This window comes from Gekko japonicus, unplaced genomic scaffold (assembly GCF_001447785.1).
Source record: "Gekko japonicus isolate JY-2015 unplaced genomic scaffold, Gekko_japonicus_V1.1 scaffold1579, whole genome shotgun sequence".
Lineage (NCBI taxonomy): Eukaryota > Metazoa > Chordata > Lepidosauria > Squamata > Gekkonidae > Gekko > Gekko japonicus.
The window spans coordinates 237159-262411 of NW_015161443.1; the positions used below are offsets into that span (position 1 = coordinate 237159).

At 44.8% G+C, this 25253-nt stretch overlaps 1 protein-coding gene across 1 annotated transcript in view; it reads left to right on the forward strand.

Moving 5' to 3' along the window:
* Nucleotides 1-4400: 4400 nt before the first annotated feature.
* LOC107125610 (keratin, type II cytoskeletal 5-like) overlaps nt 4401-25253 on the forward strand; it is a 29399-nt gene continuing 8546 nt past the window's right edge. Inside the window, exons 1-6 of the mRNA XM_015429040.1 lie at nt 4401-5131; nt 15760-15974; nt 17751-17811; nt 18649-18744; nt 20588-20752; nt 23633-23758. Of these exons, the coding sequence (XP_015284526.1) occupies nt 4514-5131; nt 15760-15974; nt 17751-17811; nt 18649-18744; nt 20588-20752; nt 23633-23758 (1281 nt within the window). The 5' untranslated portion in view covers nt 4401-4513. The remainder of the gene's footprint in view (nt 5132-15759; nt 15975-17750; nt 17812-18648; nt 18745-20587; nt 20753-23632; nt 23759-25253) is intronic.

Below are 25253 nucleotides of genomic sequence, written 5' to 3' on the forward strand. Positions count from 1 at the left end.
GGGGGTACCACTTGAGGTAGCACCCCTCCTTACCGCTGGTGTGCTAATCACCTCCCCAGACGTTGGGGAGAGCGACCGCCATCACCAACCCACAAACCGGAAGTCCAATTTAGTTATTTCTTTAACTATTCCAGTACAGCTGGAAAAGAGGTCAGGAAATACGAGGCTTATAAAAATAATTACAATGGAGCTCAGAGGTGATATAGCTAATATTGCTCAATTCCACAAATATGTTGATTTTTTTAATTATGGAAGGGTTTTTTATTACCCTTTCATGCAGTTCTCAATTAACCGTGGATATATGGCCAAGGGCCACTCCCAGTACTACAGGAGAAAACATGCATCAGGGTAAGCCAAAAAAAAAGAGAAGAACTATGAGATGCATGCCTGATTCTTGTGACTAACCATTCTCCCATTACAGAGGGTAGGTTCAGCTGACAAACTGTGGGGTACTCACTCAAAAACCATGTGGCATTTTGGGAGGAGGGCTGGTATTTTTCGTGTGTGTGTGTGTGAATGAGTGCACCTGGAAGTTATGGCGACCTTGGTAACTGACCCCTACTGGGGGCCTCGAGGATATTTAGAGAGGAGTCTGAGTAAAGCCTGCTCCAACTGCTGGTATTCCAAGGAGGTCTCCCATCCAAGTACTTGCCAGAGTCGACCCTGCTTAGCTTCTGAGAGGTCGGGCTTGCCTGGGCTATCCAGGTCAGGGTAGTGTGTGGCATTTTTAATTTCTTGGAAGGTTGCCAAGTCTATGTGGTTTAGCTCAAGGTCAGTGCTCCTCTGTGGCCGCTCAGGATTCTATGGACGTAGCAGCATCAGAATGCTAGACAGCCACATGATCGGGAACAGCTGGTGACACCACCCCGTGATGTCACAGGTGCCATGCAGTAAGCAGCATGACTCCTCACAGTCTGGCTCCAGCTAGAGAAGCAAGGAGCAGGCACCCATCTCTTTTCAAGCAGCAATCTTGCCCCTTGCATATGGCCCAAGCTCTTAACACAGAGATCATTTGAAACACAAAAGGAGAATGCTTTCTTCGCGCAAAGCATATGTGCTTTTGGAGACCCACTATGGGATGCTGGTAACGGCCAGTTCAGTTGAAGTGCTCTGAAGGTGATAGGAAAACGGTTCAGCCAGAGGATCGGGGGCGGGGGTGGGTAGTACAGAAGAATAGGAATAGAGTGATCATTGATTAAATCTGTCAGTGATCTAGGGTTGCCAGGTCTTCCTGGCCATCAGCTGGGGGTGGAGAGGTAAGGTTTCCAGTTTGAAGTTGGGAAATTCCTGGAGATTTGGGAATGGAGCCTGGGGAGGACAGGGACCTCAGTGGCGTACAATACCTTAGAATCGACCCTCCAAAGCATCCAGTTTCTCCAGGAGAACTGATCTCTGTAGTCTGGAGATCAGCGGTAATGCCAGGGGATCCCCAGGTCCCACCTGGCAGTAGGCATCCCTATGAGAGATCCAATCTTCTTGTCAGCAATATGACTAAATATTAGACTGATAAAATCTCAAGGAAGCTGCTGGGGCGTGATGTCTCTATTGACCTGATGTATTCATTAATCTTGGCAGAATGCAGCATTATCACTAGGCAATTTTATTATTATTGTACAAATAGTCTAGCCTGGATGCCAGTAAGCCATGGATAACCAAGGGCAGATCCTTCCTGCCCAGGAAAGGGCTCAACTGCTGAGTGCAGCAAACTAGTTAAAGGCACCCTTGGACACGTTGAGAGTTCCTTGAGAGTCCAGGAGCATCGGTGAATCCCAAGGCACCCTCAAGCAGTAGGTCTGGAAGTTCAATAGAAATGCGACCCCATCCAGGGAAACTATGATTCTCTCTGGTGCGAGCAAAGCACTCGTGCATGTACAGCTGCTGCTCTCCTCATCCTCAAGCACAGATACATCTGCAGGCAATGTAATGGTATCTTATAATGAATGGGCATTATACATTTCTGGTATAGTCCCCCCTCCAACACACAACAACTCTGATTCCCCCCCCCCCAAAAAAATGTACCTCTCACCCAAGGGACCCTCCCTCCAAATTCCAATAATTGATGTTCTTATTTGCAGGGTAGGCAAAAGGAGGCATGGTGATGTGGTGATGTTTGTTTTTCTAGCATCCTAGAGCATGCAGGTTAGGGGAGTTGAACCCTGCTGCCTCCTGTACCTTGAGGTTGATAGGATGGCTGCTTATCACTGGGTGTGTGTGTGTGTCGAGGCTGGGGTTCTGCGTTTGTTGCTACCAAGTTCCCTGCAACCATGCCAGCCTTCCAGCATGTTATTGCCACTTTCCCCTGTTGTAGGTTGGCTTCCCATCATGAGAGGTACACAATGTAGTCTATTCACCTACTTGATTCTGCTTTACAGCATGTGCAAGCAAAGTCTTTTCCCCTTCTTAGGAGATGGTGGACATACCCCAATAGAATGAAATAGCTCATGCAGACAGGATCTGTTCTTCGGAAAGCTTTTTTGCTTAGAGGTCCTTCATTGTTCCGTATTGGATCCCCATGTTTTGGGCTGGTGAGAGTGCTATCATTTGTAGAAATTGAAAAGCGCTGTGGGAAGATCAGAAAATTGCTCTGGTTGGACAACATCCCAGTCAGGACCTATTTACTTGCTTCCCTTGTTATCCCTCCTACCTATGGGGAAATGAATCAAGACAACAAGGCATCGATGTAATTGTCATATTCAAGCTTCCAAGCATTCCCCAATGTCAGAAATATTTTTGTCCAGATTTGGAGCCCATATTATATTTACAACTGGCCACTGTTGGGGTTGCATCTTGAGTTCCAGCTGCACAACCTAATGTGCTAAAAGTATTAAATGACTGGGGTATAGTATTTCCACCTACAAAATTAGTTTTCTTAGCATTTTAACAAGAAACGGTGGTGGTGGTGACGATGTTGATGATGATGATGATGATGATGATTTCTGTTTTGAAGAATATCAGCTGTAAATGTTTCCCAGGAATTAGTTTTTGAGCAGTTACACTGAAGAACAGGAGAGAATTGAGGTTTATAAGATTATGCATGGGATAGAGCAGGTAGAGAAAGAGGTACTTTTCTCCCTTTCTCAAAATACAAGAACTCATGGGCACTCAATGAAATTGCTGAGTGGTCAGGTTAGAACGGATAAAAGGAAGTACTTCTTCACCCAACGAGTGATTAACACATGGAATTCACTGCCACAGGAAGTGGTGGTGGCTACAAGCATGGACGGCTCCAAAAGGGAATTAGATAAAGCATATGGAGCAGAGGTCCATCAGTGGCTATTAGCCACAACGTATACATAGGGGCTCTGGGGCAAGTGATGCTCTGTCTTCTTGGTGCTTGGGGGGGTCAACAGTGGGAGGGCCTCTAATGTCCTGGCCCCACTGGTGGATCTCCTGATGGCACCTGGTATTTTTGGCCACTGTGTGACAGAGTGTTGGACTGGATGGGCCTTTGGCCTGATCCAACATCGGCGTCTCTTATGTTCTTATGTTCTTATGAGAAAACCAGCCTCCTCTTACCATTAAAAATTGGAATGTCCATAGTATTGGAGTTGGAAAGTGCCATTAAGTCACAGCTGACTTATGGCAATGCTGTAAGGCTTTTAGGCCAAAAGATTTTTAAAAAATTGTTTTACCCCTCCCTGCCTCTACATAGCAGCCTCCCATCCAAATACTGACCAGGGCCAGCCCTATTTGGCTTCCAACATCCAGGCCAGTCCATTGGATCAAACTGAAATAATGAAAGTGGTAACATGGTATGTAAAGTATGACAAAGAAGCAACGAAGGACAAACAACTGGGCATTGTGAAGAGAAACACCATTAAAAGGTTGTTACTCGAATGGCTCTGTCTGTACATCTGGACAAAATACTGTGAATTCATAGAAAAGGCATAAAAAGAGCACCAACAACATTGGAATCCCCCCCCCCCCCATCCCTTTAGATCTTTTACCTTGGCTGTTCCATTTCTGCAACTGCATTAAACATCCACCCCCCTTTTTTCACCTCTCATATTCTCAAAGGCTCAACAGGGGTATCACATATCAAATTGCCCCTTCTGCACAGCATCTTTCATTACAATTTGTCCTTAGATCTCCCAGTGCAACACTGTTAATCCTTACAGAAGAAAGCATCCCTTGCCTTATCTGCTTAGTGTTCTGCAGCTTAAAGCCCTTTGAAGGCAGCAATGGAGGTAGCGGTTAACATGAAAGAGATGCGGGCAGGTAAGTATTGCAAAGCAAGCAATTTCGACAAATGAAAGCTACCTGGTAGGTGTGTTTGCGTTTGGTGTTGAGCCGTTAGTGGAGAACTCATTGCTCGAAGGCAAGCCAAGCCCATAATGAATATTCTGTCTTAATCTTCCCATTCCCATGCAACCAAGCCCAGCTCTTTAAACGGATATAAGGAGAAATCTCCCACTCCCACATCACAGGGGGCTCTTGGTCTCCTCTCAAGCTGTTCTTCTCTTCCCACTTCATAACCTTGCTCTCCTAACTCTACCGTTGCTACAGAGCCACAATGAACCGGCAGTTCAGCTCCAGATCAGTGTCAACAGGAGGAAGAAGGGGCTATTCCATTTCTGGCAGTGGCTACAGAGCGGGCAGTGGCTCAGCGTCCCTCGTTCCCCTTGGAGGAGCGGGTGGTTTAGCTGGTGGCTTTGGCAGCAGAAGTCTCTACAGCCTTGGTGGAAGCAAGCGGATATCTCTGGGCCTAGTTTCTGGTGGTGGTGGTGGTGGAGGAGGTTTTGGTGGAAGAGGCTTAGGTGGTGGTGGTGGTCTAGGATTCAGCAGCTTTAGTGCTGCAAATTATGGAGGTTTTGGCGGCGGTGGTGTAGGCTTTGGCAGTGGTGTAGGTCTTGGTGGTGGTGGTGCAGGCTTTGGAGGTGGTGCAGGCCTTGGTGGTGGTGGTGCAGGTTTTGGTGGTGGTGCTGGCCTGGGAGGCTTTGGTGCTGGAGGATTTGCCATTTCAGGCCCTGGGTCCTTTCCACCACCTGGGCGCATCCATAATGTTATTGTTAACAAGAATCTACTGACTCCACTGCACATGGAAGTTGATCCTGAGCTCCAGAGGGTTCGGGTGCAAGAAAGGGAACAGATCAAGACCCTCAACAACAAATTTGCCAGCTTCATTGACAAGGTGAGAAAGAGTCGGGAGTGAGTTGTAGTGCAAAAAGTGGGGGGAGGACATGATTTTATGATACTTAAAAGTAGTAAATGAAGATGACTTTGCATTCTATAGCAGTGCTTTGAGATGGGCCATTTCAGTGTACTATACAGGTCTTCCCTTTTTCTAACAGCATAACAAGGGCAGCATCATTTGGTCCTAAGCAAGGACATGTTGGTCTTCAGTAGTGACTTTAAGTTACAGAAAGGTAGAGATCAGGAAGAACCTCCTAACTATGAGGGTACTAACATGTAAACTAGCATTGGACTCTTTAGCTTGGAGAAATGATGACTGAGGGGTGACATGATTGAGGTTACAAGATTATGCTTGGGATAGAGCAGGTAGAGACAGAAGTACTTTTCTCGCTTTATCACAATACAAGAACTCATGGGCACTCAATGAAATTGCTGAGCAGAACAGATAAAAAGAAGTACTTCCTCACCCAAAGAGTGATTAACACATGGAATTTACTGTCACAGGAGGTGGTGGTGGCTACAAGCATGGACAGCTTCAAGAGGGAATTGGATAGACAGATGGAGCAGAGGTCCATCAGTGGCTATTAGCCACAAGGAATAGATAGGAACTCTTGGTCTGTGGCAAGTGATGCTCTGTATTCTTGGTGCTGGGGGGGGGCAACAGTGGGAGGGCTTCTAGTGTCCTTTCCCCACTGCTGGACCTCCTGATGACACCTGGTATTTTTGGCCACTGTGTGTCAGAGTGTTGGACTGGATGGGCCATTGGCCTGATCCAACATTGGCTTCTGTTATGTTCTTATATTTCATGAATGGAATCAACTGACTTTAAGGATGCTGTGGAATATCCTTCCTCTAGAGGTTATCAGAACAAGGCTGTACAGGCACCTCTCTGGAATGCTATTGGTATAGGTTATCCTGTCTTGGAACAATAGTTTGGATGAATTATTTCTATAATTTTTACCATAATTTTTACCATTTACTATGTACAAAGAAAAGAATAATTTTGACTATATCTAATTAGAAAGTGGTCATTTCATAAAATCAAGTATGATTTATATGGTGATCTCTAAGCTACTAAAACTGCCATGCATATCCTTTGGGCACCTCTGTTCTAAGGACCATGGGTATCATCCTGTTCCATGAGTGAATCATAGACTGTTTATGTTGAGGTACTCGACATTAAAAGTTAATGGGTTATACTGTTGGCCACAGAAGTTTAAAGGTTTGATTCTAAGACTTTCTAGCGCTTATATGTCTAGAGAATAGTATATGTGCCACCACCACAGGGATAGTGGGAACCTTCTTCATTATGTTCAGTGGTACAGCACATGTGGACTGTCCCATGACCTGTCCACAGCATCTCTAGAACAAGGTCTAGGAAAGTTCTCTCTCTGATTCTGAGACATTCAAAAATCATTAATGGGTACGTGGCTAGATTATCTGTTGGCGGTGCCACTGAAATAAAGAAAGGTTACTCTGATATGGAAATACTCCTGCTTCTAGTGCTGCAAGTAACTTCGCTGGCAAATTCAGCATTAAGAGTGCCACCATATTTACTTCCAATGACAATAAATTCCAGTGAGGCAACCTGATTAGCCTATTGCGGGACAAGGACAAGGGGATCCAGTGGCACTTTGAAAACTAACAGACATTATTGTAGTATAAGCTTTTGTGGGCTAGAGACCCTTCATCGAATGCATTAAGTGAATTCTCAGTCAGCAGACTAGAATGAGGGGAGGGGGCATGAAATGCAAGAGTTTGCACTGGTATGAACAGTCAATTTGCTTTTATCGTAGACGTTTGATTTCTACACAGAAGTGTTACAAAGTATGCCTCTTTATTTTATTAACCAACCTGTTAACTGAGAATTCACTTCATACATCTGATGATGTAGACTCTAAGACTGATTCAGCCCCATCTTCGTAGGGCTTTCATGCTAGCACGGTTTGACGTCCTTCCCTCAACTGTTCTATCGGGAAGGTTCAACAAAATTCCCTATAAAGATAGATTGTGCCCCTGTGGGATGGGGGAAATCGAATCCATTGGACATGTGCTATTGTACTGTAAATTCCACTGTGACATCCATGTTGTTTCTATTGAACCTGTGCTGGACCCCCTTTTGGGCCAATCTGATGAGCATAAAATTAGTTCTTTATTGTCTTCGCACAATATAGAAATTCTGGAACCTGTAGCAAATTTCTTTTATGAGGTATCTAGGAGGAGAGACTCATATTAAGGCAATTCGGAATGTGATACCCCTCCAGCCTATCTTGAGGCTCTATGCTGCATGTGTATTTGATATTTTATGCCAATAAAGGTGTTGTATTTGTATTTGACTCTAACCCACAACAGCGTACATGGCAATAAATCTCTTAATCTTTATTTCTTGGCTTTTTAAATGAGAAAATAAGCTACAGAATAAATGGTTTGGGATATTCCTCATGCATTTTTATTCCTACTGTTGCTGAGATCCTGACCAAAATAGCCCAAGCTAGCCTGATCTTGTCGGATCTCAGAAACTAAGTAGGGTTGGCCCAGGTTACTATTTGGATGGGGGACTACCAAGGAAGTCCAGAGGCAGGCAATGGAAGACCACCTTCTGAACCTCTCTTGCCTTGAAAACCCCACGAGGTCACCACCATAAGTCAGCTGTGACTTGATGGTGCCAAAAAAAAATGTTGCTGAGAGATATTTGATTACAGTTCTGTTGAGCTTTGTGAAAATATATTCTAAGCAGAAGAATTTCACGAGACAAGGTGTTTTTTAGAACAGTGACATGATGGGGTGCAGGCAGGAAGATCTTTCTGTGTCCTATTGAAGACTCATGGGAATTGGATGTCTTGCTTTTCAACTAAGGAAGACAATGAAAGTTGAGGTGTTTGCCATCTCGAACACCTTGCTATATACTAACATGTAAACTAACATAAAAGATCCACAAATGCATTGAATACACCAAGGACTGGTGTATCTTTTGTTTGTTCCATTCACATGTAGGTAGCTGTTCTGTTTGTATACATAAATGCATGCATATGAATAAGTATCGTGCTAGGTGGACCTGTGATTAGAGAAACTTACTTGAGGTTGGCACAGCATAGGCACCAGAGGAATCCTATAGAATTATTAGGGAAAACTGTAGAATAAATTGACTTATTTGCAGGATCAGCCAATTTTAGCTGTTTCCCAGCAATCTTGCTCATTAAGCTATGGCTAAATATTTCCACCACCACCATGATTTTGGTAAGGCAAATAAAATGCTCAAAAGTTCTAAGAGATATATCCCACACTATAATGTTATATCTTTCCTTGGATTTTGTCTGTGTTACCCTAGTCATGCTTGACAGCATATGGCCCCTAACTGTGAAGGGCCTGCTGCCAGGTAGCCATGTGAAATGGGCTGGATTGGTGACATTTGTAATTTCTTGAATGGCTCTGATGGTTAAGAAATTCTCTCTAATGATTAATGTGAGGCCAATTCCTTGTTGTGTACAATGATTTGTTCTTGTCCTCAACTAGGTAGAGTGAACCACTGTTACTTCTCTTCCTTTTCAATACAGGAAAGATGCCAATGCATCCCAGCTTTTTCTTACTATCTCTAAACCCCAAAATTAGTCATTAAGAATAAATGACATGAGAGATCTTGGACTATTCACCTGTAGGCAAGGAGCACCACAAGATCTTAGATTGTAGGATTCTCTGCCAGTGGATGTAGTGATAGGCCTTAGGATGGATGGTTTTAAAAGGCATTCATGGAAGATAGGTATGTCAATTGCCATTAGCCATAGTGACCAAATGGAGCATCCATGTCCAGAGGCAGAAACCCTTTGATACTGGTGTTGTGAGTCAGCAACAGATGGAGGCGCTGTCCCTTTTGTGGTCCTTCTAGGACATCTAGCTGGCCACTGCAGGAAGCAAGATGCAGATCAGCTGTTGATTTGATCCAGCATGGTTTTTCCTAGGTTTTTGAAACTCCTTGCACACAGAAAGCAACCTCACCATGTTCTAGTCTAGCCTTCGCTTTGACATGCTGATTATCTATGTACAGGGAGCTTTCTACATGGGGAAATGTTCAAGCATGACACTCCTCAGCTACAGACTGAAATTAAGTGGTCCAAGAAAGGCTGTGACCAATGTTCCCTCTAAACTGTGGAGTCTTGTGAGCAAAAATTCAACTTTGTGAGCTACTGGTACTAAAGTTGTGAGCAAGTGACTTGGCTACTGCATAAATTAGTTTGCTCTGGAGCCATCCTTCCTGAGCTAAGGCAAATATGTGTGAGCCGGAGGCTAAAAAACTGTGAGCTAGCTCACACTAACTCAGCTTAGAGGGAACACTAGCTGTGACTCATGATGGATCAAGAGATGTAGCTCAGATGCAATAATAACAGTAACAGTAAAATAAGTCCTTTTAGGCCAACATATACTATGCTATGCACTATCTGAATTGTGCCCTGGTGTAGAAGGCCCAGGCTGACCTGATCTCATTAAATCTTGGAAGTTAAGCAAGGTCAGTCCCAGTGAGTACTTGGGTGTGAGAACACCCGGGAAGTTCAGGGTTGCTACACAGAGACATGGAAATGATAAACCACCTATGAACATCTCTTGCCTTGAAAATCCTATGGGATCACCATGTTGGCTGTGATTTGATGGCACTTTCCACAAACATCTGAATAATTTTTATAGAATCCTTGGAAACGTGTCAGTATCCATCTAGTGGACAAATGCCATCACCCTTAGTGGGAATGGACCGCCTTGTCTATTGAAACAATGCCTGCCAATTACCATGCCAGTTTCATGCCCAGGACTCTTTCAGTGGGCTCCCCTTTTACTGTATTGCTTGCTTGCCTATATAGTCTCCAAAATGATTAATTGCTTGAGCAAAATGAGCACCCTTGCAGAACATCATCTAACTTTCAGTTTGAGAATGTGTAGTAGAGGAGGAGGTAATGGCTGGATGAGGATAGAGTCTATGGCTTTGTCAGCTTTAATTTAAAAGAAATTTAATTTAAATGGAAGCTTCTGAGAGAAAAAATGGTTAAATGGTTAACTAAACAGCTGCCATTAAGGAAAGTCTATAAAGAACACAGTGCCATGCATGGCAGGGTCCCCATTCTGTGGTTTCCAAGAGGATTGCTGGGGCAGATTGCCGTGCCATCCTAAACAGATTTACGCTCTTCTAAGCTCATTGAAGCAATGGGCTTAGAAGTATGTAACTGTGTTTAGGATTGCACCAAGTGTTTAGAAGATCTGGGGAATCTGAATCATAGAAGCTTGCTGAGTAACCCTGGGCCAGTCAGTCTCTCTCACCCTAACCTACCTCACAGAGTTGTTGTGAAGACAGAATGAAGGAGGGGAGAACTGTGTTGTCAGCTGCTCTGGTTACCCATTGGGGAGGAAAATAAGGTGGGCCTAAATATCTAAATAACAGAAATAAAGTATGAATAAAAGAATGTTTCCATGTTAATTCCAAAATGTTTCAGAATGTTAAGAGTCATCTTTGATCACATTTTGAGAGTGTGCACTTTTTTTTTTTCTGGTTTCAGTCCTCTTTGGAACTAATATAAGTGGCAAGTGGGAGGGCCAAGAAGGTGAGGGTGAAGGGGAGGTGGGGGGGTACTACTGGAGATGAAGATGAAATAAACGGAGGATGAAGTTGGGGGTGATGGGCAGTGTTCCCTCTAAGCTGAGTTAATGTGACCTAGCTCACAGTTTTTTAGCCTCTGGCTCCCACATTTTTGTCTTAGCTCAGGAAGGATGGCTCCAGAGCAAGCTAAATTATGCAGTAGCCAAATTGCTCGCTCACAACTTTAATGCCAGTAGCTCACAAAGTAGGATTTTTGCTCACAAGACCCCACAGCTTAGAGGGAGCATTGGTGATGGGTTGGATCTTGTGCTTCCTTGCCATCTCTAAAATGTGGCTTTCAGGGCCATTCCTTGACTCCCGTCAATTACATTGTGACCAAAAAAGGGATATATTCGCACAGCCATTCTTGCTTTCCATATATGAACATATGAAGCTGAATATGCTGTCGAAGGCTTTCATGGCCGGAGTTCATTAGTTGCTATAGATTTTTCGGGATGTGTGGCCATGGTCTTGGCATTGTAGAACCTGACGTTTCGCCTGTAACTGTGACTGGCATCCTCAGAGGTATAAACACAAAAAGATGGAATACTCTCTGTGTCAAGGTGAGAAGAAAATGGTAGGCAGTAAATTTATATCTACTCAGGAAGGTGGGGTAGGGCTGAGTCATTGTCTTGTAGGAGTTCCCCAGGCTATGGACATGCTAATGGAAGAGCTTTCCTGAGGAGGTTCTTTTGTTTCCTGAGGAGGTTTCCTGCTTCCTGAGGAGGCTGTTGAAAATCTAATCTTATCTGTGTCTTGGAACAAAATACTGTCTCCTGAACATAGCCTAACTCAAACAGGACACACTGAAAGGTTGGACAACACTTTCAATTACCATGTCAGATTACACAGGGAAGCCATTGAAATTCACAAACATAAACAGAATTTCAACAGGAAAGAAGAGAGTTTAAAAATAAATAGGACATGGCTTCCTGTCCTGAAAAACACAAAAGGCTTTACATCAGACAATAGCGCTACAGATAAGATTAGAATTTCAACAACCTCCTCAGGAAGCAAAAGAACCTCCTCAGGAAAGCTCCCTAGACAGTCAGTGTGGTATAGTGGCTAGAGCATCAGGCTAGGATCTGGGAGATCCAGATTACAATCCCCACTCAGCCATAAAGTTCACTCAGGCCAGTCACTCTGTGGTCCTTTCCTCACTTGGATCTCATCCCTGGTTTTATCGGAGTTCAACTCTCAACACAATACCTTGCATTTATCTCTGGTTATAATAGCAGCCATTTATCCTGGGACAAATGTGGGGTGAGACCAGGGTGACCTCAATGTAATGTGGAAACAAAAAAATACCCTGAGATCATTATAGGGATGAACTCGAGTGTAGTGTAGAATGTAAGTTCGGAGACAGGGTTGAACCAGGAGTTAAGGTCTAGTGTGGAATCACCCAGTCTCTCAGCCTCACCTGCCTCACAGGATTGTAAATGAGGATGAAATGGGATAATGATGTCTGCTGCCTTGAGCTCTTTGGAGGAAGAGCGGGATTAAAAAGTAGTAAATAAATTAAAAAGCTGTGTGTGCAGGGAGCCGCAGTGGTTTAGTGGTCAGAGTGTTTAGTGGTCAGACCCAGGTTCGAGCACAGCCACTTTGCCATAGATGCTTCCTGAGTGACATTGTGCCAGTCACTTTTTCTCAGCATAGTGTACCTCACAGAGCAGTTGGTATAAGACCAAAGAGGGGAGAAGTGGGGTATAAATGTTTAATACATACAAAATAAATAGATCGGTGTGCGCCAAAAATATGTGACTTGGATCTCGAACTTGGAGATGGGGGGGGGGGATGCTGCAACCACAAAAATGTTAAGCATGTTTTCCAAATCTGTTTGCAAAGACGCCTCCAGAGGTTCAAGGAAACAGGAACCCTTATTCCTATATATAACTATATCCTTATTCCTTTAGGATGCTCTATTCCAGCCAGGGTCTACCCAGTGCCTCCCTTCCCTATGATATCACTGTCCTATCCGTCACATGTAATTGCATCCAGGTTCTTAACTCTACAGGAAGACAGGAATCTGCTACCTGTCTTTACCAACTGTTTCTTCTCCAACAGTGGAGACTCAGATCATGATGTTAAATCCAAGAACAGCTTGGGAGATAATCCTCCCATGCAGGAACAGGAAGCACAGGTTACAAAACTGTGTGCTCCCTTACAGCAATGTAGGACTGCCTGGTCCTCCCACAGCCACTGGAGGACTGTGTGTGGGGGACAGGGTCACCAGCAGGGTTGGGAAATACCTGGAGACTTTAGGAGTGGATCCGGGAGAGGGTGGGGTTTGGGGAGGGGCCTCAGCATGGTACAATGCCATAGTGTCCACCCTTCAAAGCAGTCATTTTCTCCAGGGGAGCTGATCTCTGTCAGCTGGAGATCAGTTATAAAAACGGGAGATCTCCAGGCCCCACCTGGAGATTTGGGGGTGGAGCCTGGGGAGGACAGGGACCTCAGTGGGATACAATGCCATGGAGTCTACCCTCCAAAGCAGCCATTTTCTCCAGAGGAATTTGATCTCTGTAGTCTGGAGAGGAGCTGAAATTCTGGGGGGTCCCCAAGTCCCACCTGGAGGCTGGCATCCTTAGCAATGTCCAATGGGAACATGTAGCCTTTGCATCTCCCACCCTGAGAAATATGTATTTCTGAACTGGGGAGACACAAAGGCTGTGCTTTAGACCTGTGGAAAAGTAGGAAGGATAGAGAACTTGTGTGTCCTGTTCCTCTACTGCAGATAACATCTCAGACTGGGAATATAATAATGCTTTCACCCTTTCTGGGTGTTTGTGCTTATTAACAGTTCTAATCTCCAACTCCTTCTAGCAGAATCACCCCCCCCCCTGGCTTGGGGGGGGAGAGAGAAAGGAAAATATGGGGATATTGGCTTTGGGGGAAGAGAACGAAGGGGGATTGGCTTGGGGGAGAGAAAGGGGAAGGTGGGGGAGACGGAAGGAAGGGGGGAATGCTCCCTTTTTGCAAGTTTCTTGTGGGCCCCCACTTGTGTCGTCCTTCTAGCAGAATCACCCCCCCCCCATACACACATACGAGGCTCTTCTCCAAACGTTGTGGAGTTCCAGCTATCAAGAGAAGTTTCTTCTCCTTGCCACTGAGCAACTAAGGATTCCAGAGGCCCAAATGGAAGGAATCATCTGGCAATCTATACTATAGCTTCACGCCAAGCTTAAAAACATATTTATAGCATCCATTCTTCATACAAACCTTTAGGCTAATTTCCTTAATTGCTATTCATTTTGTTTCACAAATGAAGGTGCTGATGTTGTGAGACGCGCAGTTCCTTCGCCGAGGTCACCCAGCAAGTCTTTGGCAGACTCATGCTCTGCAGGAGGTTCCCACAGATTTAAAACATGCATTCTGCTTGCTCTGAGTACGGTGCTTTTATGATCAAGATAAGAACATGCAGAGCCTCAAGATGACTAAGAAAATTGGGTCTCATCTTAAAATGAAGAGCCCTCCCTAGTAGATAGAACTGAAAACACACCCAGTTCCCCAGATCTAGTTCTGGTTTTATGAATAAATATACCAACTGGGCCTTAAGAAGAACTGTCATGGCAACCTCAAATGAATCCTGGGAAGTGTGGTTGTATGAGAACCTTGAGAATTCTCTGCTAGTTGTATCTGGCCCTCCTCAAAGAACTACATTTCCCAGAATCCCTTGTAGAATTAGAAGAAAATTAAAAGTTTAGGCTCTCTACAGTGCAAATCAGCCTAGCTTACCTCACAGGTAGGGATGCCAGCCTCCAGGTGGGACCTGGGGATCCCCTGGAATCACAGCACATCTCCAGAAAAAATGGATGACTTGGATGGTGGACTCTGTGTAGGGTTGCCAGCCTCCAGGTGGTGCCTGGGGATCTCCTGCTTTTACAACTGATCTCCAGCTGACAGAGATCAGCTCCCCTGGAGAAAATGGCTGCTTTGAAGGGTGGCCTCTATGGCATTGTACCATGCTGATGCTCTTCCCCTCCCCAAACCCCACCCTCTCCTGGATCCACCCCCAAAGTCTCCAGGTATTTCCCAACCCAGACCTGGCAACCCTAACTCTGTGGCACTGTACCTCACCGAGGTCCCCGTCCTCCCCAGGCTCCATCCCCAAATCTCCAGGAGTTTCCAAACCTGGATCTGGCAGCCCTGCCCTCTATCCTTCACTGGTGGCTGGGGACGTGTCACCTGGCAACCCTACTCACAGTGTAGCTGTAAGGAAAAAATGGAGAAGGGGCAAAGGTGTGGGCCTTACTGGGTCCCCATTGGGGAGAAAAGCAGGGTATAAATGAAGGAACAGACTAAAGTGGCAGTTTCCACTGATTCCCCCTTCCTGCTGCAGGCCCCGCCCCCGTGTAATTCCTCAGGCCCCTGACCCTCAAGGGCAGCATTTTATGGAGATCAGTGGGCTCCAGTGGGAAGGGAGAGGCAGGATAGATTCCTCAGATGCATCAATGGACATAAGAAGGGTGTAGCTCCCCTTAGGATTCCATTGCTAGTGACGGGATACTCTGAAAAAGAGAGGGACAGGGTTCAGGTAGTGCTGCCCTGCTTTATTGGAGCTGGGTGGTGGTGGTGGGACAAGGTTGTACTTCTTCTGGTATTGGTGGAAATCAAAGCAGATGTTACAGTGACTCCGCGGGGTTTTCAAGGCAAGAGATGAACAGAGGTGGTTTGTCATTGTCTGCCTCTGGATAGAAATCCTGGATTTCCTTGGTAGTCTCCCATCCAAGTACTAACCAGGGCTGATCCTGCTTAGCTTCCAAGATCTGATGATATTGTGCTAGCCTGGGCCCTCTGGTATTAGTCAGATCAACAGTGTAAGAACACCCATGGTACCACCCTCTCACTGAATGTGATCACCTCAGAATTCACATGTGGGACCACTAATTTTGACCACTTTCAAATCAACCATCCTTTCCATCTCATGAGCACCTGCACATGTGATTTGACCCTGTCTTGGCTCTTGCGAGAAAGATCTATATCTAATGTCTCTTCCTTTACCCCTCTAGGTGCGATTCCTCGAGCAACAGAACAAAGTGCTGGAGACCAAATGGGACTTGCTCTATCAGCAGGGCAGTCCGGCTCTGAGGGACAATCTCGAGCCCCTCTATGAGGGTTACATTGACAGCCTCCGCCGGCAGCTGGAAAGTCTAATCACTGACAAAAACCACTTGGATATTGAACTGAAGAACACACAAGGGCTTGTCGAGGATTTCAAGAACAAGTATGTGTGATAGGAAAGGTCCTCTGTGAATGCTTCTGGGAATAACTAGGTCTTCAGCCAAAGCAGTGCCATTTGTGTGGTCCATTTTCTAGTGTTTGGCAAATTCTGCCGTCAATTTCTTTTTGGCATCTTCAAGGTCTGTGTCACTCCCCCCACTTGCTCTCTTTTTAAAAATTATAATTTTTTTAGAAGCAGTAGAATATATATATACTGAAAGTCCCACCAAATATAGGTAAAAGTTCCAATACCACCAACACACATTGGGACATACTGATGACATTTTAGATAACACATATGGAGCATCTCGACAGGATGTTAAAACAATTTTCTTTAATCCTAGCATCATTAGAGATCTAATGTGTCATTTTAAACAGCTTTCACTCCATGTTCTCTTACAAGGCTGTTGCTGTAGCTGTCTTTCCATACTCCTCAGTGCCTCCTCCTAGACTTTTTATACTGACTCTGGGCTGGAGTTCAAGGCTTAGAAATAAAGTCTCTGCTTTGCATGTATAAGGTCCCAAATTCAGTCCCTGGCACCTCCATTTTTAATAAGATCAGGTCAGAGCTGATGTGAAAGACCTCCACCTGAGACCCTGGGGAACTGCTGCCAATCAGAGTACCGACCCTGATAGACCAAGGGTCTGATTCAGTATAAGGTTTTACCCCGCTACCCTCTACCTCAATTTGAGACTTATATAGCTGAATCTTAGTCTTTCAGTTTTTCTGCCCCCAATTTATGTCTCAGTTCCTTCTGTCCCCTTATTCACCTTTCCATCTCTTCATATTGCACATCCAGTCCTTTCTCCTCCTTCTTCTGGACCCAATTTCTCTGTCTTCTGCGTTGCTGTTCCTTGTGCCTGGACAACCCACCTTTCTTCTTTTATCATACCACCTTCCCCTCTTCTTTACTCATCTTAATACTGTTGCTTCCACAAAGGTCAGACTAAAGACATGCCGTTGGGTAACATAATATTTATTGATGTAATGGCCATTGGTTTCACTTCATTCGTAAGTTCTGATTCTCCTGCTGTACCATTCTCACCCCTAGAGCTACCATTGCCTTAGGCTCGAATTCAACCATGTGACTTCCTTACCTCCCCCCTCAGCTCCCAATGCCTCCTGACATGCTGTTCTTGGGGCCAAGGGAGCCACAGGACGGGTATTTCAGGGGAGAGGGATCTGGGGATGCAGTGGGAGCAAGGAGGTGAGAAAGTTATGCTCCATGGGCAGAAATCCCTCCTTCCACAGAAATGCTCTGGTGGATCTAAGCCATAAGCAACCTCTTTGTGATTCTGAAACTATGTTCTCTGATCTACACCATCAAATGCCACTCTAAATCTCAAGCTTGTATGAAATATATCCACTCAGATATAACTGAAGCTCTGTGCAGAAGCATGGATCTTCTTTCAAGGGCTTGAGTCAACCATTGTCTTCCAGTCTTGCCTAATTGATTAGACTGAGGGGAAGACACAATGAAAATGGTAGAATGCATCATGGGTTGGATATCCTCTAAATTTTGTGCACAGGATTATGACTTCCCTGACTCCCTTCTCCCTCTGCAGCCTGAAACCCCCACAAAATGCTACTTCTGGGGGACCAGGGACCTCCAGGAGCAGCATAAAGGTCAACCAAGGGTCTGCCATGGGAGGGGGACTCTTAAAAATCACCTCCTACTTGTACATGTGGATATTTTCCATGGGATCTAATCCTATATGTTGTAATCTGTTGATGATTGATAATGATAATGGTACTGACAATAATAATTCCTTCCAACAGATACGAGGATGAAATTAACAGACGTACAGCTTGTGAGAATGACTTTGTGGTGCTCAAAAAGGTGAGTGATCTTGACTTAAGAATGATCATTCTGACTTTATATCAGATGCATGCATGCATTTGGGATCCCAAATATTTGCTACGCTACAGAAGTGCAGCTGTGAACATCAGAGATAAGATGGCACCAATGTACATCAATGAATACCAACAGACCCTTGATTTTCAATTTCACTAAAAATATTGCAAAACAAATGCTGGCTGTCTTCATTTTCTGATATGTGTGTGTGCATGCGAAGTGCCATTAAGTCACAGCCAATTCATGGTGACCCCAGCAAAGGGTTTCTAAGGCAAGTGAGAAGCATACTTAGTTTGCCATTGCCATCCTTTGCAGAGAGTCTTCCTTGGTGGTCTCCCTTCCAAGCACAGACTGTACCATGTCACCTTCCCTCCCTCATTTTCTGATAATAATGGTCATATCTGGCACATTAGTTATGGTTAGAACTTAAATGGAACATCAGTCATCTGCAATTATACAGAATTCTCATCTAGAATTTCAAAATGTTAGATGTTTTGGATAGTAAAATGTTAGATGTTGATTGTAAAACTGGATCTTGAGCAACACAGCTAGCCCCCACAATTGAGATTTATTCTTTATCTCGAGATGTTCCCAACACCAGCCAATTGCCATACCTTTTGCCATTTTATGCCATATACACCTGTTCTGTAGTGTACACCTCATGCTGTGACCAATTGCAAGCGTTAGTCCAATTTAGATTCCAAGAAAACCTTTTCTGTTCTGCTTGCGCTAACTAGTTGACCAATTGCAAGCGTTAGTCCAATTTAGACCTTTTCTGTTCTGCTTGCGCTGACTAGTAGTAATTTTATGTTTCCTCTGAAGGATGTGGATGGTTCCTACATGCACAAGATTGATCTGGGATCCAAGGCAGATTCCTTGACACAGCACATCCAGTTCTTAAGAGCTCTCTTTGATGCAGTAAGGATTCTTTCCTCCTCCTTACTTCTGCATGCCAGTGTATTCCTAAACCACCTTTGGACCTCTGGCAAATAACTGCAATTCCAAATGAACTTCAAGGCTATTGACAGCCCCATAATAACTTGAGTCATTATTTCCTCCAATAGCTATAGTAAAGAAGGCATCCCAAAGCAGCCTTTCCTATTTCCCAGAAGGCTCTTTAAAAGGTTATTGCCATGCCGCTGTTCTCGGTAGCAGCTGCGATGCCCGTGGGCAGGGGGCGGGGGGGCGAAACGTTATCCTGCTTAATCCCTGGGAGGGTGACTGTCAGCAGGCTCAGCACATAAAGACAGTCAGTGTCCACCATGACATCCTTATCAGTGGAGTCAAGGACACCCAGCATCAGGAGCTGGGGAGTCATCATCTCACCAAAGCAGCAGTGTCCTCAGGATTAGCACACTACCTTTCGCCATGGTAGTGAATCCCTTGGCATATATATCTGAGCATGCAAGAGGAGAGGAGTTCCACCATTTTAAACCCCAGTAATCAAACCAGTGCTTTTTTTGCATCCTCTCATTGTGCAGATGTGTACAAACTCCCTGTCATGATCTGGGCTGTACAGCTAGAGGCCCAGTAGACCCAGGGAGCCTGAGTAGCAGTGGGAGGAGGCCTGGCCTACAACTCCCAGAAGCCCCTGAGAGGTTTTGGCACCAATTTTAGCCAATCAGAGAAAGGGGACTTATAACAAAAGAGCTGGTACAGAAGAACAGCTGTTCTTTCTTCCAAGAGAGCAGAGCCAGAAGGAAGGCTGCTGCAGGGAAGAGACCCTCATCCTGAGAGGAAGGTTGAGCACACTGAGGCCCACCTGAGACAGTGAGCTAGGGACAGTAAGTTTAGACGCATTAGGGCATTTGGTTTATATTCTTTTCACCCCTTACTGATATTGTTCTTGCACCTTGTTTGTTTCCCTAATTGGGCTGACCTCCTGTAAAAATAGACCTTTTCCTTGTTGTTTACTCTGTCTGGTCCTCACGCGTATTTCGATCAAACAAGGGAGGTCTGAAGGTCTTGGGAAGGTGCTCTGGGCCTTCTCAAGGGAACCTAAAACCAGAGTGGTGGCAGTGTCAGGTGACACCCCACCTGAGTTGCGACACTGCCTCTGCTCAGGCTTAAGCCTTTATGGAGGTGCTGCTCCCTGCCCCTACTATAGAATGGCCTTCCTGAAAATGCGAGGAAGGCACCTGCTTTTCTGTTGTTTAGAAGGTTCTGCAAGGATGACTTGTTTAGGAGGGCTTTTGAGAGTGGCTAATACAATAGAGCTGGCTCTCTTTGCCAGCTTGCTGTTTTGTTTTACTGGATCTATGGTGATTGTAAATGATCACAAGCATCTGTAGGAGAGAAAAGCAGGGCGTACATGATTTAAATAAAATAATAAATCCCACGAGAAATCACTTACAAATTACAAAATGGGTTCAACAAAGCCACTAGAAACATGGCTGAGAAACATAGAGGTGGAAATGGGTGTGTTTTAATAGCTTCCCTTCTTTTCTCCCAGACCAAAGGATGTAAAGGCTAAGACAGTGATAACTGAAAGCTTTTGTCATTCCTCGCATAGATAGCTTTATAAGGGGATTAGACAGATTCATGGAGGGTAGTCCATCAATGGCTACTAGACACAGTGGCTAAAGGGAACCTCCATATTTAGATGCCGTAAACCTCTGAATACCAATGCTAGAAGGCAATTGGCCTCTATGACCCTTGTTTTTTGGCCCTCCAAGACAAAAACTGGATAGGCACTGTGTGAAACAGAATACCAAACTAGATGGATGACTGGTCTAATCCAGCACCTCTTATGTTCCCACAGGAACTTGCTCAGGTACAGTCACAAGTCAAAGACACCAATGTCGTCCTGCAAATGGACAACAACAGAGATCTGGACCTGAATAGCATCATTGCTGAAGTCAAAGCTCAGTATGAAGATATTGCCAACAGAAGCAGAGCTGAGGCAGAAGCCTGGTACCAAAGCAAGGTGAGAAGGAATGGTTTCTTTGTAGAACAGGCACAACATTTCACCGAGGTTTGCAAAGCAAACACTTTCTTAAAATTGACAGTGAATCCCCAAAAAATCCCAACATTCAGTGTTCTCATCCAGAATTTCGGGTGAACTGAAATTTAAAATGTGACAAGCATAATCAAGGCAGCAATTAGTTTAGAAGCTGAAATCCATATACAGGATTATAGAAGAGGTGTCAAGTTTCGTGTACGATCGTTGTTGTGAGCATAAAATGGAGGAGAGGAGAACAGGGGTCCCTACTGGGAAGGAAGGTGGGGGCTCATATGACATAAATAAATATTTTAAAATAATGTTTCTGAATTCTCAAATTAAAGTTTTAGATATCTGTATACAGTGGCTCCTGCCCTTTCCCTTGGTATCACTCATCGTCACCAAAGTTTCTTTAGGCCTTCCTTCCTAAACAAAAGGACAATTCATTCCTAAGTGTTTAGAAAATGAAATTGACATTATAGATTGTTCTACAAAATAAACCACAGCTGATTGAATGCCCTTTTGTAATATGAAAGCCCTCTTTGTTTTTTTGTAAAACACAACATGTTTTTCATCTACTGTGATCTCAGGGTCAATACCACTCCTGTAGAAACATGAGCTCTCCTTTCTAAGGTATCTTCCCCCATGGCTCTGGTAACATATGCATGACGGAACTTTTTGGCAATACTACCTTCCTTTCTAGCCAGTTGATGTTCAGCAGAGAAGGAACCTTGCCATTGGCCCTGTCATCACAGTCATGGAAATTTCCTGAGACACACAATATGTTCCTGCACATCAGTACATGCTCAAGGGCAGAGAAAGCTGTTCCCACCTGCCAGTTATGCACTGTGAGCTCTGTAGTTATTTTATTTAAAACATTTCTATGCCACCTTTCCACCCAGCTTAGGGTCCCCAAGGTGGCCAGCATTAAAACATTTCAAACATTAACAGTGCCATCCTAACCAGAGTTTCATTCTTCTAACTCTGATTAGGATGGCAATGGCATTGTTAAAACATGTCGACTCAGTGTGCGACTGCAATAAAAAAGGCAAATGCTATGCTGGAGATTATTAGGAAGGGAATCAAAAACAAATCAGCCAGTATAGCATTGGAAAAGGTGCAAAAAAGGGCAACCAAAATGATTAAGGGGATGGAACAAGTTCCCTATGAAGAAAGGCTACAGAGGTTGGGGCTCTTTACCTTGGAGAAATGATGATGGAGGGGTGATATAATAGAAGTTTACAAAATTATGCATGGGATAGAGAAGGTAGAGAAAGAAGTACTTTTTTCCCTTTCTCACAATATAAGAACACGTGGGCACTCAATGAAGTTGATGAGCAGTAGGTTTAGAACAGATAAAAGGAAGTACTTCTTCACCCAAAGAGTAATTAACATTTGGAATTAACTGCTGCAAGAAGTGGTGGCAGCTACAAGCATAGATAGCTTCAAGAGGGGAGTGGAGAAACTAATGGAGTAGAGGTCCATGAGTGGCTATTAGCCACAAGGTATAGATGGACCACTATGTCTGAGGCAGTGATGCTCTGTATTCTTGGTGCTTGGAGGGCCATAGTGGGAGGGCTTCTGGAGTTCTGGCCTCACTGGTGGACCTCCTGATGACACTTGGGTTTTGGTCACTGTGTGACACAAAGTGTTGGTCGGGATGGGCCATTGGCCTGATCCGGCATGGATTCTCTTATGTTCAAACTTTAAAACAGTGTTTAAAATACATATACATAAATTCATGTAAACACAGAAACACATGTAAACCCACAAACACATGTAAACCCATAAACAGGGAGGATGGCCAAGAAGAGTTAGTGAGGGAAAACCGAACAATACAAAGAAGTCCTGGTGAAGGACAATGACAGAAGGGGGAGAGATGAATGAGGCTCCAGAAGGAGTTCCAGACTTTCAGCACTACAGCCAAGAAGACCCTTTCTCAGGATGCCATTCATCTAGGCTCAGATGGCAGGGGCACCCAAAGGGGATCCTGTGAAGACGACAAGAGTGGTTGGCTAGGTTCACATGGGAGTAAGCGGTCCTTAAGTCATACTAGCCCCAATTGACACAGGGCTTCAAAGGTCAATACCAGCACCTTGAATGGGTCCTGGAAGCAAGTGGGATGCTAGTATAAACAGAACAAGACTGGAGTGATATGGTCCTTATGACCCAGTCCAGTTGGAAAGTGGGGATGTAAAAATGCATCATGTTTTGTCAAGTTTTCTTTCTGTGTCCAACATATGTTTTTCTTCCTGCTCACATACAATATGGGGTTTCTTTTCTTTCATCTGTATTCATTTTTGCTTTTTGAGCTCCATATGCATTAGCTATATACATGAAGGATAAATGTGCATATGCAAGAAATTGTAACAAGGTTTTAAAAATGCATTAAAAATAATTATTTCCTGATGAAAAATACCCGAAAGAAGTAAATTCAAAGTAGATCCCTTCCCATTTTCAATGTGTTTGTTCTATAATGATGTAATGTAGGAATAAAAAAGGGTATTCAATATCAAGTTTCAACCAATGAGAAATTCAGCTGCAGTACTATGGACACTTATCTCAGAGTAAGCCCCATTGAATACAATGGGATTTTACTCTGAAGAAATATGCATAGAATTGCATTGTCAGAAACCAGGTTTAAAAATAGAAAGTGGAGGGGGTTTAGCACCATCCAGAACATGCCCAGTGTTCAGGTTCTGTGTAGAAATGGAGGCAGCTAACCTTTTATAAAGGTCACAACAAGCTACTTTATTTAAATGTTGTAACCAATCAAAACCTAACCCATTATTAAAAAAAAACATTGCATGAAAAATGTGTTCAACATAGATACAATGACTTGTTTCTTTGCTTTGTGTATATCAGTATCAGGAACTCCAAAGCACAGCTACCAAACATGGAGATGACTTGAAATGCACCAAAGATGAGATTGCAGAATTGAGCCGGATTGTCCAAAGACTGCGCGCTGAAATTGAAATTGTGAAGAAAGCGGTAAGACGTCGCTTTTTGGGGGGTAGCTTAGGGCTGTCCTTGGCAAAGCTGATTGACTGAGGACCAACAGCAGTGTGCCATTCAAGGTTTCACACCTCCTGTAAAATGATGTAGATCACTAAGACAGTCTCAGTCAGTTTCATAGTATACTACGCAGAGGGTGCGTTCATATGGCGTGCTGAGAGCGGTTTAAACTGGTCCAGTTCTGACGCGATTATCTTTGATCTGGATAATTGCGATCACACTTACCTCCCTTATCCTGCCCCACCGCGCAATCACATCGATCCCTGGCGTCTACACTACTGACGCGCGGGAGTGTGTGTTGACATTTTTTAAATTTTTCCCCTCAGTTTGCGCATGTGCATAGGCGCTCATTCGTAGAATGGGGGGGGAACTATCATGGCGCATGCGCAGAACCACAAGGGCGAATGAATCCAACCCCTCCAATAAAAGACTCCCCTTTAAACTTTTGACCTGAAAATGGCCTCCGTGAGATCTCTAACTCATCTAAACGCTAAGATGAGTGACCGTTTAAACGTTGGTTTTATAAATGCAGAAGCAGAGCTTCGCCTATGCACACACTGCCAATGCTTATAAAAAATGGTGGGCGAAAAGCAGAAGCCTCGGGCTTCCACAGCAGCTTTCGAGCGGGGAGGGAGTTGAAGCACCCGGAAGTGGCTCAACACCGCAGGAGTGATCAGACATCGGAAACTGCAGCTTGAAACCGGAGAATCAGGAAAACACCAGAGGGGGAACTGGTAACAAAATACTCCGGTTTAAAGGGGATTTTGAGCTGGAAAGCGACGGCTGGGGATGGTGCGCAGATGTTGATGTGTGAACATGCATATAAAATCTGTTACTGAAGCATGACGAAAGCTGATCAAACAGCCTGTCTGAACACGCCCAGAGTCTCCATTTCTGACTCCTTTTCCTTTATTGCACTTCATTCTTCCTCCAAAGACAGGGCACCTTAATTACAATTCCCAAGTGTTCTCCCATCCTGCTGCATACAGAACCAGAGATGCTGACTCCCTGCATCTGAACTGGATTATAGACCATCAGACCCAGGGGTCGTTTCGTAGAAAAAGAGCTAGGGGAACTCATTAGCATAACTCATTAGCATATGCCACACCCCCTGACATCACCGGAAGTGTGTCATAAGGCCACATCCTCTGACATCACTGGAAGTGTGTCATAAGGCCACACCCACCACTCAGTTATGAGCCCTGGCGAGGAAGCCCCGCGAAGGGCCCCCCCGCCCCCAACGGTCTTTGCCGCCACCACCAGCCTTCCCCCCGCCCCCAACGGTCCCGGCCACCGGCGGCCTTGCGGCTCCACTGCCGAGCCCCATCAGGTGGGGAGAGGCGGGGAGGAAGCAACTTACCCTCCCTCTTCTCCTGCCTCCTCCTGGCTGAATGAGGGCCGGAAGCGGAGTGGCCGGAAGCAGGGGGCAGGGCTTCGTCGTGTGCCCCGCCCCCCGCACCTCACCCGGGGG